The 14,309-nt window shown below is 38.6% G+C and overlaps 1 protein-coding gene across 7 annotated transcripts in view; it reads right to left on the bottom strand.

The window, feature by feature from the left end:
• Positions 1-14,309, bottom strand: part of CDH6 (cadherin 6) — a 245,990-nt gene that overhangs the window by 28,162 nt on the left and 203,519 nt on the right. For all 7 annotated transcript variants that reach the window (XM_085002025.1, XM_085002024.1, XM_085002028.1 and 4 more), the window contains 2 exons: positions 6,045-6,339; positions 2,150-2,269 (listed from right to left, as the gene is read on the bottom strand). In XM_085002025.1, the coding sequence (XP_084858151.1) occupies positions 2,150-2,269; positions 6,045-6,339 (415 nt within the window). The remainder of the gene's footprint in view (positions 1-2,149; positions 2,270-6,044; positions 6,340-14,309) is intronic.

The following is a 14,309-nucleotide window of genomic DNA, read 5'->3' as shown; positions in this document are numbered from 1 at the left end:
TTGACCATAAAGATGACTGATTATAGGTAGTCTTTGTACTGAAGGAAATTAAAACCACATAGGGGAGGTAGATACATTAAAATACACACTTATGAAGCAAGGAGAATGAAAGTAAGTATGAGTCACACCCTGCAATAGTGCAGACTGTTAGTATGATAAATATTAAGTGTTATAAGATGATACAACAAAGTATAACTTGGTGTGGAGCACAATGGTATACTACTATAGCTGCTTGATAAAAGACACTAAGGTGTATTACGAGAAAATTGTTAAGAAAGTCATAGGCTTGAACTGACTCTTTTTTTTTTTTCTTTTTTCCTTTTTATGGCCACACCTATAGCACACAGAATTTCCAGGGCTAGAGGTTGAACACTAGCTGCAGCTGCAGGCCTACCCCACAGCCATGGCAACACTGGATCCAAGCCACATCTGTGACCTATGCTGTAGCTTGCAGCAATGCTGGATCCTTAACCCAGTAACCCATTGAGCAAGGCCAGGGATCTGACTTGCATCCTCACAAGAGAAAATGTAGCTACAACAAGAACTCCTTTTTTTTTTTTTTTTTTTTTTTTAAACTGACTCTTGAGTTTCACTTTACTAAATTGGCTAATTGCTCATCTAATATACCCAACATAGTGAATGTTCTGAGGATCTTCAAAACCACAAAACTATGGCCTTATGTGAAAACACAGCATCAGTTCTCTTATAATGATCATCCTGTATGATCCTAGAGAATTTTTCCCTAAAGCTGATGTGAACATTAGTTTAAGAGTTCCCAGCAGTTGACCGACATGCTTAAGTTAGGTAAAATTTATCTCTATTGTTAAGTAGTTATAAAATAATAATTGAAAGGACTTCTGAAAGTTTGCCTAATTTTTATGTAAGCCTTATGCTTAAATTAACAACATTCTTTCAAAAATCCCTAGAGAAGGCCTTTATAACCTTCTCTGGTATCACAGTCCAGTGCTGAACAACTAATGAAGCTGAAAATATCTTTTTTTAAATTTTTAACAAGAATACCTCAGACAACAGGTCAATTTTATTACTCTAGTGCCGGCTTCAGTGAAAGTGAGGCTGCTTTCTGTTCTCCAAATAATAGTACTTCTGTATTTAAATATGGGAGATCACCTTAGCCTTTTGTCCTTTAAGTTGAATAATTCTAATTTTTCATCCTCATTGTTTTTAAACTCAACATTTTCTTTCTCCTTGGGATTCTTTCCAAGTTCACTGCACCTCTTACATGATTTCTAACTGGATATAGTAACCTAGAAAGTTTTGATTTCTACTAACAATAATGGATACTTGAAATTTGTATAAAAGGAACTTGACTCCTGTGGTGATAGCAAAAATATGTGTAGAATTTACTGCACAGTGTCCATGATATTTACTAAAAAACAATTCATCATAAGACACAATGCTACATTGTGGAGACAGGGCAGAAAAATGAGATGTTGAGAAAAGGATTCCACTCAGGCAATCCACTTTGTTTTTTAGGGCAGTATCAGGATAAGCTAGGCAATGGAAAAGCTAAGTGGCTTAACGCAGCTAAAGTGCTCTGTGCAGGCCAGTAAGAAGCCCTGCTCAGGACAATCCTTAGACATTCAGGCTGGAGACCTACTCAATACTGGTTTCCATCCTGACCACTGTGGCAAGAGGAAGGGAACATGGTGCAAGATTGTCCACCAGGTCTAGAAGTTCTGCTTGGAAATGACTCATCTCACTGTCACATTTTATTGTCCCAAATAAATCATGTGGTTCCATATAGCTTCAGGGCAGGGTAGAGAAATGCCATCCTACCAAATAACTAGAAAAAAGAAGAATCAGAATATGTGTCAACAGCCCTGCTGGCTATCAGAAGGGGTTGGCCTTTCAGCTTTACCTCCAACTGGAGGAAAAAAAAAAAAATAAAGCAATGCGTGATTTTTCTGAATCTGCCTTGTGAAAACATGGGTGGATAAAAGAGCCATTGTCAGATTTCTTGATTAAAACGATCTGGATGTCATGTTTACAAATATATCACTGGTGTTTGGGAGACGAATCTAAGAACATTCAATCACACTGATTGTTTTATTTAAAAATATGCTAGCTCAGCTGAGCATGTCAACTAAAATTACAGATTGTAAGAAGAAGATGCAAAAGGAATTCTAACCTGTTTCTGATTCAACTGAAAAATAGGGCTGTCCCTGGAGGATGCTATAGACAACTTTAGCACTGTTCCCGTATGTCGGGTCATCAGCATCGGTTGCAGTGACTTGGACAACAAATGTGCCTGTAATGAGAGAAGCATGAATTGAAAAGAAATTAAAGGTTCATTGCAGATCCTTGATACACACACATGAGGAGAAAACACAATCTGACTTCTACACAAAACTGTCACGGCAAGAAAGTGGAGAAACAGTAGGATGCTAGGCTAAGAAGCCTTGGATACCTCACTCTGAAGGAACGTGATCAACATACATAAATATCGTAAGGATTAGGTTAAAGCAAGTACAGGAATGACCATGACTTTGGGTAGAACTGATTCCACCCCATCTCCAAGGATGAAATTTGACTGGATTCTTGCTATGGTGATTCAAGTTATCTAGGCCTACATCCATTGGCATCTCGCACTATCTTTTCTATAAGGATTAGTTTGATCAGAGGGTCTTTTGTGATTTTGCTGGAAATTTGCTGTGTCCTAGGTGCTTTTATTCTTGGACTATAATGTGCCGATGCAGAGCCTGAAAATGCAGTAGCTATTTTGTGGTCTTAGCAATGCCAGCCTGAAGACAAAGCGGCATAGGACAGAAAATTACAGAGAAATAGCAAGAACCCAGATCAAACCATGTTCAAAGTCCGTTTTATTTGTAGACCTAAGGAATGTGACCAATAAACACTTCTACTGTTTGAAGTAATCTGAATTGGATTTTCTGTTACTTGCAAATAAAAGCATCCTAAGAGATAAATCTATCTGATAATTCTAAGAGGTTGAAAGACTTTGAACTTTAAGAGAAGTGGTTTTTCTTTTTTTTTTTTTTTTTGGTCTTTTTAGGGCTGCACCTGTGACATATGGAAGTTCCCAGGCTAGGGGGTCTAATCAGAGCTGTAGCTGCCAGCCTATGCCAGAGTCACAGCAACGTGGGATCTGAGCCACGTCTGCAACCTCCACCACAGCTCATGGCAATGCTGGATCCTTAACCCACTGATCGAGGCCAGGGATTGAACCTGCAACCCCATGGTTCCTAGTCAGATTCGTTAAGCACTAAGTCACAACGGGAACTCCAGAGAAGTGGTTTTGAATTAAATAAAGAATTGATTGGGAGTTCCCACCATGGCTCAGCAGAATCTGACTAGCATCCATGAGGACACAGGTTTGATCCCTGGCCTCGATCATGGGTTAAGGATCTGCTGTTGCCATGAGCTGTGCCATAGGTCACAGTCAGATGTGGCAAGGATCTGATGTTGCTGTGGTGTAGGCCAGAGGCTACAGCTCCGATTCAACCCCTAAACTGGGAACCTCCATATGCCACAGGTGTGGCCCTAAAAAGACAAAAAAAAAAAAAAAAAAAAAAGAATTAATTGGAACAACACAGGATAAATATCTGGAATTTTTAATTCCAGAAGATGACTGTAATTAAATGTACAAAGAAAGCTATGACGTTTTTAGATGGGCATTCTTATTTTAGAGACCACTGTTGATAACGACCTTCAAGGTATCCCTAACCACTGTGAAATTCTATGCAAATTTTTATGTGTATGCCAATGTGCATATTACACTGAGGAGGTGGTCTGTAGATTTTATCTGATTCTTTAAGGGGTCTGTGACTTCCAAGACGGGAAGATCATTTTATGGCTGACTTTTGGTATTCATATTAGATCAAGAGTGAGCATACTGCTAGGATTCTGCTGTCCATAAACAGGGCAGAGAAGTCACATTTAGGGAATATTAGAATTTTACATTGCTTTAGAAATATCTAACCAGTTCCAATTATTGAACAAATAAACTGTACTGTGTTAGATTGAATGTTCTGGATGTAGCATGTTGATGCAGCGATAGAGCACTCATCCTTGTAATTTGGGAAGGGACATCAATATGGAATTTGATTGCTTTTAGAATATGATTATCTGGATATTTCAAGTGCCTATTAGTTGCCAGATGCGGTACTGGGGGCTCTGCACTTGTTTTCTCCTTTTATCCTTCTTTTTTTTTTTTTTTTTTTTTACTTTTTAGGTCCACACAGAACTGGGGCATATGGAAGTTCCCAGGCTAGGGACTGAATCGGAGCTACAGCCACCAGCCTACATCACAGCCACAGGATCCAAGGCATGTCTGCAACCCACACCACAGCTCACAGCAACACTGGATCCCCTACCCACTGAGCAAGGTCAGGGCTTGAACCTGAATCCTCATGGATACTAGCTGGATTCATTCCCGCTGCACTGCAATGGGATCTCCCTCTCCTTTCATCCTTCTAATAAAGATTTAGGAGTTGATATTTATTATTTCTTTTTTATAGATATGGAACTGGGAGATCAGAGAGAACAAGACATTTATTTGCCCAAAGCCACATTGGTGTTTATTAGTAGAGACAAACTCAGGTCTCTTTGACACCAAAGTTCATTTATACCACCCTGCTGTTGTCCCATTACCTTTATGTAATTCCTTTGAGATGCCTTTACTATCACAATAATGATGTGAATTTATGATAATGATGAATATCAACATAACAGTGCCTGTGTACCAATTAGAAAAAAATCTTCTCTTTCTCAAGACGTGTTATTGCCAGCTACTCCCAAATATTTATAAAACATATTTAAACCTACAATAGCTTCAAAAGTAAATGGCGCCCCCTATGGTCATGCAGTTACTCGTTGCACATCAGATTACACTTGCCCTGTGTGCTGCTCAGGAAGAGACCATCCTTTATTAATTCCCACCCTTTACCCTTTAAATATTCACTTACCACATTAATGTCATGAAGTTCTCATAATTTCCACCACTTTGTAAATATTTTTCCTGAAATATTTTTCCAGAAATATTTTTCTTGAAAAATCTTCTTCCAAAAAAAATTCTAATCCTCCTCTTAACTTTGGTAATGGTTTGTGATTTTTGTAACAAAACAAAATGACTTCAAGTAATGTGACGGCAACTTCTTTATGAGAAAAATTTGGATGTTTCATAATCACTTCCGTGGATTAGGTATTTTCCAAGTCTTAAAAAACTGAACTGAAATGTCTCTGATATCTGACTCAAAGAATTATAGAAATGTTTTTATTATGTAATTTAGTTCCTTTGAATTTGACACTGAATGAAACTTAAAATAACCCTTTATAGAAGTAGTTTAAAATTTGTCGCTATCTCCCCTGAAGTGTTTTAATGTGGCTAACAGAGATGTCGGTAGGATTTTTTTTTCTTAATTTAAACCCTATTTACCTTTTCCTAATCTAAGCAAATTAAAGGGCACATAATAACTTTAAAATTGGTAGTAGAATTGTGCATAAAATATTAACTTACCATATTAATGTCATGAAGGTCTCATTAATTTCCACCACTTTGTAAAGAATATATCCTCTAGATATCATCTGCATATTTTTTATGGATTTTAAAAAAGTTTTGAGTTTCTCTCTTTCTCTCAAATATAATTACTCTTCAGTCTGGACTGTAAATTCAAGCTCTTGTTTTCCATTGGGGAGATCCTTACCCGGAGCCTATTACCAGTATGGGCTAAGAGAAGTAGAGAGAGCTCTCTTTCAGTCCAAGAAATAAAGTGGGAATTTAGAGTGGGAGAGGCAGTAGAAGAAATAGTAAATCCTCCCTTCCCCTCTCACTCTGCCACTTTTCATATCCTAATCACTAGAGGAAATGCTGTTTTCCTAAAAATAATAAGACTGGCGTAATATTAGGAGACAATGGGGCACTGACAAAAAGGACATACATGGATTGTTTGAAATACAACGCTTTTAGAATTTGGCATCCAAGTTCATTCAACTCAGTAAATTTCATTCATAGGATTCATTACCCAGTGGATGCACCAGAGGAAATGGTTGAATCACATTTCACTCACCGACATCAGACATTTCGGGAACAGTGGCTGTGTAAACCTCCTTGGTGAATATTGGTTCATTGTCGTTGATGTCATGGATCTTGATGATGAATTCAGACTCGGGCTCCACCGGTCTCCCTGTTTTTCTGTTTATAGCCTGAGCTCGAAGGATGTAAACAGGTTTTTCTTCCCTGTCCAGCCTCCTTGTGGCCTGTATATCCCCTGTGTTTTCATTGATAATGAAGAGATCTCCTGCTCCATCTCCTGAAAGGATGTATTTAAGTGATCCATCCCCTCTATCCTGGTCTGAGTGTAACTGGGGTAGAAAAAAAATTAAAGAAAGTAAAAGTCAAGCATCTGATATTAAACTTTGTTTTTATGATGCAATGCTTTCTTAACTTTCATTCAAATCTTTCTAAGGGTTGCAGATTTTTTCCTTTTACTATTTACTTAAATTTTTGATAGTAAATGCCATTCGTTAATGACCACATTTCCTTATAATCACAGAAATTTCCAGAACTGGAACAGAGTTTGAATAAAATTTAGTAGTCCTTATTTTGAAGAATGTAAAAAGAAAGTTCAGGGCAATAGCAAGATGCTCCAGGATGTATTAGCCTGGCAAGAATGAAACTCTTTTCACTATTTTCCTATCTTCACTACAGCTTTCAGATTCTATAATATACTCTCCTCTTCACTTTTATGTACACAGACACACTAGAGAAGCAGTATACTATTGAGAAAAGGAGTTTGATTTTTGAATCGGAGAGACCTGAGTGCATTCTGCCTCTACACTTAACCATCTTGGTGACTTTAGGGAAGCAAGTCAATCTGCTTGCTTCTAATGTGATGGAGATTGTAATCAATTTTCCAGGATAATGTGAATTTTTTTTGTTTCCTTATGAACTTCAACTGGAAATGTTTGAGAAATATTTTTTTTTTCTTTTTCTTTTTATGGAAGTTCCCAGGCTAGGAGTCGAATCGGAGCTGTAGCTACCAGCCTACACCACAGCCACAGACCATAGATCCGAGAGGCATCTCTGATTTATGCCATAGCTGGCAGCAATGCCAGATCCTTAACCCAGTGAGCAAGGCCAGGGATCAAACCTGCATCCTCATGGAGACTATGTCAGGTCCTTGCCACAATGAGCCACAATGGGAAGAACTTTTGTTTGAGAAATATATTGAGTGCTGCCAAAGACAATGCCTTGAAATCCCCCGACTGGGTAATTTACAAGATCACTTGAAATAAGAATATTCAACACATATTTTAGTTTAATATGAGAAAAGCTCATCTTAAAAAGTAGTAGATTCCCTGCTCCTGAAGGTAATCAAGCAGAGGCCCTGATAAGACAAATAGCCAGGGAAATGGGTCTGGAGTAAAGGTTGAATTATGGAATGTGAAGATACCACTGAGGTGAAGAGGATGATCCTAACTTGGAAAAGTAGCCCATGTTACTTATCCTGAACTTTATTTCTACCCTGTTGATTTCCCTCTTGTTTCCTTAGTTCTCTTTTTTTCCACCATAGCAAATGTTTAGTCAGTATCTCACAGGTCTTCAGATAATCTAACCTTATTCACAAATGTTTGTAAAAAAGTGCTTTTTATCAAAGAGACCTATTTTTAGACCTCAGTTGTAAGCATCATCCACATCCAGACAAGTTAGTTTTAGTGGGAAGGCTGCTACTCTTGAAACCATGCAGGGACCCTGCGTGGCCTCCTGGGTACAAAAGCCCCACTGTATCCCCTGTTTCTTGTTTGTAGAGAAAGGCTTTAGTTTCCTAGGCCTTTACTGAGTTCCAAAGAGCAGACTCAAGCAGTTACTAATTAAGGAAGTGAGGGAATGCAGAAACAAAGGAAAAGCAAATAGCTCAGTGATAGAAGAGTCCAAGTTCCTCCTGAAGGAAAATATGTAACAATTGGACACATATTTTTGAGTTCTGCAGAAATACAAGGTGGAGGATGGCAATTACATGCTACACAAGCATGTAGACCCCAGATTGGTTGGAATCAGAAGGTTGACTTAAGATTCCCAAAACATCACCCTGTTTCCACCAACCAATCAAAAGACAGTCCATGAGCTGCAATCCTCACCCAAAATGTTGCCTTTAAAAACTCTCTGAAAGCCAGTGGGGAGTTTGGGTCTTTTGAGCATGAGGTGCCTGCTCTCCTTGCTTGGTGCCTGCAATAAATGCTGTACTTTCCTTCATTACAACCCAGTGTCATTAAATTGTCTTTGTTGTGCAGCAGGTGAGCAGAACCAAGTTCTGCTTGGTAACAATTTCTACCTAATTTCAACTCTCTCTGAGCAGAGTATGGGCCATGTTACCACAGTAATGGCAATATAGCAACAGGTAAACCAACTCCATATCCTCTTTTTTTTTTTTTTTTTTTTTTGGTATAATGATTTTTATTTTTTTCCAGTATAGCTGGTTTACAGTGTTCTGTCAATTTTCTACTGTGCAGCTTGGTGACCCAATTACACATAGATATATACATTCTTTTTTGTCACATTATCATGCTCCATCATAAGTGATGTGACATAGTTCCCAGTACTACACAGCAGAATCTCATTGCTAATCCACTCCAAAGGCAACAGTCTGCATCTACTAACCCCAAGCACCCCATCCATCCCATTCCCTCCCCCTTGGCAACCACAAGTCTATTCTCCAAGTCCATGATTTTCTTTTCTGTGGAAAGGCTCATTTGTGCTGTATATTAGATTCCAGATATAAGTGATTTAATACTGCATGGAATGTTCGGAGTAGTGCCACAAACACAACTGAAAATAGGACAAAAAGGTACTTTTAAAATATGTAACCCACCCTTTCTAAAAGTGTCCCATGGAATATCATTTCTTTAAAATGCTAAGGAAAAAGAGTTCCCTGGCCCAAGAGTTTGGGGAAATATTTTATATTTCCTTCTTTCTTGGAGTTGCCCAGTGCCCACTAACATAGGAAAGGATATGAGTGCCTATCGTCCAAATCTGTACCAAATATCATTTAATCTGGCCTTCTAGAACTTTCTTATGTAATGAATACTTTTTTGAGTGTGATTCATATTGATATTCCCCAAAACAGTTTTCCAAGAAACACATTTTGGGAAACATGAGCTAACAGAATCAATCCATCACTGCAGAGTCAAGAAAACTGAGGCTCCAGAGTTTGTAGTGTTTCTCGAGAAGAGGTGTATAGATTATTCTGTGCAACCTCCTTGTTTTGAGAGATAAACTCTGTCCAGTGCCACACAGCTAACGCTAGTTAATAGAGTTTGAGGAAGAGAATATTATTTATACAATTAGTAGCCTTGAAAGCAATTTGACAGAAATAATACAAGATGAATGCAAATGAGGAGGAAATTGCTTAGAAGTGAGACAAACGCAGTAAGAAGTGTAAAACAAGAGCACTCCATGATTTGTGTAATGTGATATGCTAAGAAAACGTTGAAACCCTGATTACACAGAAAGAGCCACTGGGGAAAGTTTTAACTCTCCATTGGCAAATTCTAATGACTGAAGAGAGCTCTTAAAAAGCTATTTCATTAACTCATGAGTAGCAAAACCAGTGTCACTGCCCATCCAATCTGCTCCAGGGCAGCCATGGTTAGCTGCCTGGCACAGTGCAGGGGGCACCATACCAGGATGCCAAGTGTGGGCCTTGATCCTTCTCTCTCACTCACCCAATATAAGATCACATGAGACTCAGTTAACCTCCCCGCACCAGTATCCTTATCAGGAAATGAGGCTAATAGAGCCACAGAATAAGGCTGTTGTGAAGAACTAAATAGAGACTATATACAAATACTATGTTAATTCTTGCGTAAACACACGATAAAAGCACGTGTTTTATAAAGTGCCCTCCACATTTAAGATAGTGTTACTATTATTGGTTCTTAGTTCCCAATAAACACATTTTTGCTTTTCTTTTGACTTTGAGAACTTTGTTTTGAGGACTTCGAAAACCCAATTTTACAAAAACTTGGTATCTCTAAGGTAAAATCTGTTTCCAAAAGCCAGTATTCTTCTACTGGGTGGCAACTGCCGCATTTCCACGTGATTTATTATATTCTGCATGCCACTAGATTATAGACTCCTCTTGGCCAGTTCTTTCATCACTTTTAATATGTAATTGTTGCACATTTAGTAGGTGAATACCACATCTGGTCACAAGATTTATTCAGGTAAAAGCAATCAGAAACTTATTTTTAGCTGTCAAGAGAGACCATTTGGATGACTTATCGAGCAAACAGAGACGATATAAAAGGGCAGCAGAGATGCCAACTAAGAGTGTGAACAGGGATGGCTCTGAAGATCCCAATTCTGATTTATCAATATTTGAAAACTAGTGGGAAAGTGCATCTCTTCACTCAGGCATTGCATGATAATAAGCAATTTAACCTCATCCCCCTCCAGTGCATCCTTCACGTCTGATTGAGTGAATGGAATAGAAACCTCCAGAAGTCTTTGCGTGCTCTTTCCCCACTTTGCACCCCTTCCAAAGAACTCCCCTGGGGCCAGTTCTTTTCTCTCTTCTTGGGGGAAAAGAGGAAACATAAGACATCAGTGCAAGTGAAAGTGGTGGTGACAAGTAGACATTAGGGGTTTATTGAGCTCTTAGATTTTAATTGGATTTTTCTTTTGTGATGTCATTCATCATGGCCACTGTAAAAGGCAGAAGTTAAACAACAACAAATAAAAGGTTGCAGGCTGCCCAAGGCATGTTTTTACTAATTTCAGTTTAATGTGGCTTTTCCATTAAGTTTAATCATCTGGTTCACTTTTAACGATTCACCATCAAGTAAAAATTATCCTCTTCTCTTGGAAATCACATTTCATCTGGGGTTGGCAGGGCCTTTTACTACTGTACCTGTAGCATTTTGTTGCAGAAGGAGCTCTCGGTCTTTGCTTGTTTTTCTATTAACTTACTGTTACTTTTTAAAGTGTAGCACCTTGACAAATAAATACAGGGATTGGGGTTGTAGACATGGCCCTATGGCAGGCGTCACCAAAGCAGTGCCAGTATCTTTTTATCTGCTATTGTGCCATTTCCCACATTGATTTTAACTCTAATTCAAAGGTGTAATGCTAATTGTACAGGTTTTTAGTGCTCTGTGGTTTGTGGAGCTAGTTACTGCTGCCCCATTCCTCCCATCACCCTGGGTCACTGAGTCACTTATCTGAGTCAGTAATTGAACAATCTTCTGAACCTATGCATCATTGAGACAAGAAAGCAGAGTCTAAACAGAAGTTTACCTCTATGGCACATATGGCACATACGGAAGCTTGAAAAGGGCTTAGGGAAGGGATTATGTGATTTTTTTTTTCTGAAATAAAAAATTGGATTATAGCTAAAATGGTCATAGAGTGTAATGTGGCCCTTTAAGGAACGTAATGATCGCTGATCTGAGATGTCATAAGACAATCAGAGAATAGCTATGATGAAAAGATGTTGTCTGATTGGGACTGAAGTGTAGAAACTAGAGTTACAGCAGTGAGAACACCTTTATGCTAAGTAGATTGAATGTTATTTGCTGCGTCTGTGACCTATGCCATAGATCATGGCAACGTTGGATCCTTAACCCACTGAGTGAGGCCAGGGATTGAGGCCTGGATATTAGTCAGGGCTCTTAACCTGCTGAGCCACAATGGGAATTCCCAGGTAGAAATTTCTTGAAGTACATGACAGGAATTAGGAGTAAATTCTATTGCAGAGATCATAGGTAAATAAAAAATATCTTTTAATGAAATTTTATATTACATATTTTAATATGCTATATTTGAATGTTAATGATTTAGTATGAGTTAATTTATATCTGATGATCATTTTATTAACATACTTATGGCAGCATATTATTGTGGCAGGTTGCTGGAACTAGTTAGACATGCCCCATCTTCCTCTAGAATCAGAAACTCAGAGTGTTGTCCAGCAATCTATATTTTAAGATGCCTTCCAGGTAATTCTTTTTTGTTGTTGTTGTTGTTTTGCCTTTTCTAGTGCCGCTCCCGAGGCATATGGAGGTTCCTAGGCTAGGGGTCTAATCTGAGCGGTAGCCACCAGCCTATGCCAGATCCCAGCTGTGTCTGCGACCTACACCACAGCTCACAGCAACGCCAGATCCTTAATCCACTGAGCAAGGTCAGGGATCGAACCCGAAACCTCATGGTACCTAGTTGGATTCGTTAACCACTGTGCCACAATGGGAAATCTCAGGTAATTCTTTTTTAAAAAAACTTAAGAAAAAAAATTTTTTGGCCACATCTATGGCATGCAGAAGCTCCCAGACTAGGGACTGAACCCACAACCACAGCAGTGATCTGAACCACAGCAGTGACAAGGTTGGGTCGTCAACCCACTGAACCACCAGAAAACTCCGCTCTAGGTAATTCTGATGAGTGTTCAAGTATGATTAGTACAATCATAATGTTAAAAACATGGTCTTGGGCAAGGGAAAGAAATGGGTGTAATTTATGCTATGTAGTAGTCATGTAACCTTGAGGAACTTAGTTAATTTCCCCAAGTCTTATTTTCCTCATCTACATGATGACAATAATACTGATTAATATTTAGTTTACAGGAAGGTTTTTCTGAAAATTACTGAAACAATGCATATAAAGTGCTTAACCAAAGACCTAGCTCAGAGATATGCTTCAGTAAATTCTTCTTTCATCGTAAACATGAAGTATTCAGAAGATGGGGTTTGAAGTGGAAATATTTGTTCTGAATTCTGACTTTTCTATCAACCAATTAAATTAATTAAATTATCTTAGTTTTCATGCTGTCGTCTATAAGACAAAACTCAAAATAATTAACTTTGCCAGGCATTCCTCCTCTGGTTCCTTAAGTCTTGATAGTCCTTAAGCCTATGTCTTAGGTCCTTGTTTTTCCTCATTTCACATACCTCTCCCCAAATGAGATTGGCTATTTTAAATGGATTCCACTATTATCTATGCACCATTCATGTCCAGATCTCTATATAGCCTAAGGGTGGACATTTTCTTGAGATCCAGAGTCAAGGATACAGCTGATTCCCAGGCAAGTCTTTTAGACACTCAGTACTCCCCAACTGACCTCATCACCTTCTCTCCCCTTTATGTCCCATCTCTGTAAAGACCACCAGAAAGTCATCCTAGAACCTCTCTTCTGTCTCCACCTCCACATTCATTAAGCCACCAACCCCTGCCAAGTCTACTTTTTACCTATATCTTGACTCACCACCTACTTAACTGCATTCCCACTGGTGCCACCCTGGTCCAGGTCACCACCATTTCTCCTTGGTCTATTGCAATGATGCTCTCTTAACACACTCAATCTTGCTTCCTTTCCATCTGTTTTTCTTTCTGTAACTAGACCAACTTAATACCACTACCAACTCCGAACATGCTGCTCTCTTCTAATTAAAGTCCTTCAGTGTTTTCTCTTTACTCTCGGGATAAAGTCCCCATCCCCACAGCTTAATATGGCTCCCAATGCCCAACCAGTCTCTGCCCCTCTCTTGAGCTTCATCATGCACCATTCTCTCCTTGATGCTCCTTATTCCAGGGTACTCTACTTTTTGCAGTTTCTCAAAGATACCTTAGACTCTCTTATCTAGGCCTCCTTGCATGTGGTCCCCTTGGCGTCAAGTCCTTTTGAGCATCTACATCTGGTGAATCCAATTCATACATCAGGTCTTTGTAATCTTGATTGCCTCAGGGAATTCTTTCCCAAACTGCTAGTCTACGTTACATTCTCCTGCTATAAACTCCTAATTTATCCCCCACTTAGCCATCAGCACATTCTCAATTTTTTTTTTTTTTGAGAATTTCACAGCCATTTTCATGTTTCAAGCAGCAAACAGCCAGATTGCAAGTTTCATGAAACAGGCACTAAATTTGTCTGGTTCACTTCTGTATTCTCAGCACCCAAAACAGTGGCACATTCTAGATCTTCTGTAATTAATGATTGCAAAGAAAGAAGGAATGAATATTGTAAAGATAAAATTGGATAAAATATCCATAATTAATGTCTCTGGATCATAGAAGGTGATCAATAAATATTAATGACCTCTATACTTTTCTCATTTGATTTTAGGATAACTCTATGTATCAAGAACATATACTTCTGAAGTTGTCAGATAATTTAGTAATTGCTACCAGACACTAATTGCATTGCCTAATCTGAACAATCAGAGGGGGGAGTTCAAGTTATTGCCTCAGATCCAAAAAACCTTCTTTAATAACCAACTAAATCTCAATAAAAAAGCCAACTTGTATTGGATTTGTTGAAAAGAGCAGATAAGTTGTAAGTACC

The sequence above is a fragment of the Sus scrofa genome, chromosome 16, assembly GCF_054392235.1.
Source record: "Sus scrofa isolate SSC_HxYL_T2T_F1_AM1 chromosome 16, Sscrofa_HxYL_maternal_Yorkshire_Landrace_v2.0, whole genome shotgun sequence".
NCBI lineage: Eukaryota > Metazoa > Chordata > Mammalia > Artiodactyla > Suidae > Sus > Sus scrofa.
This window is presented reverse-complemented; position numbering and strand designations above follow the sequence as displayed.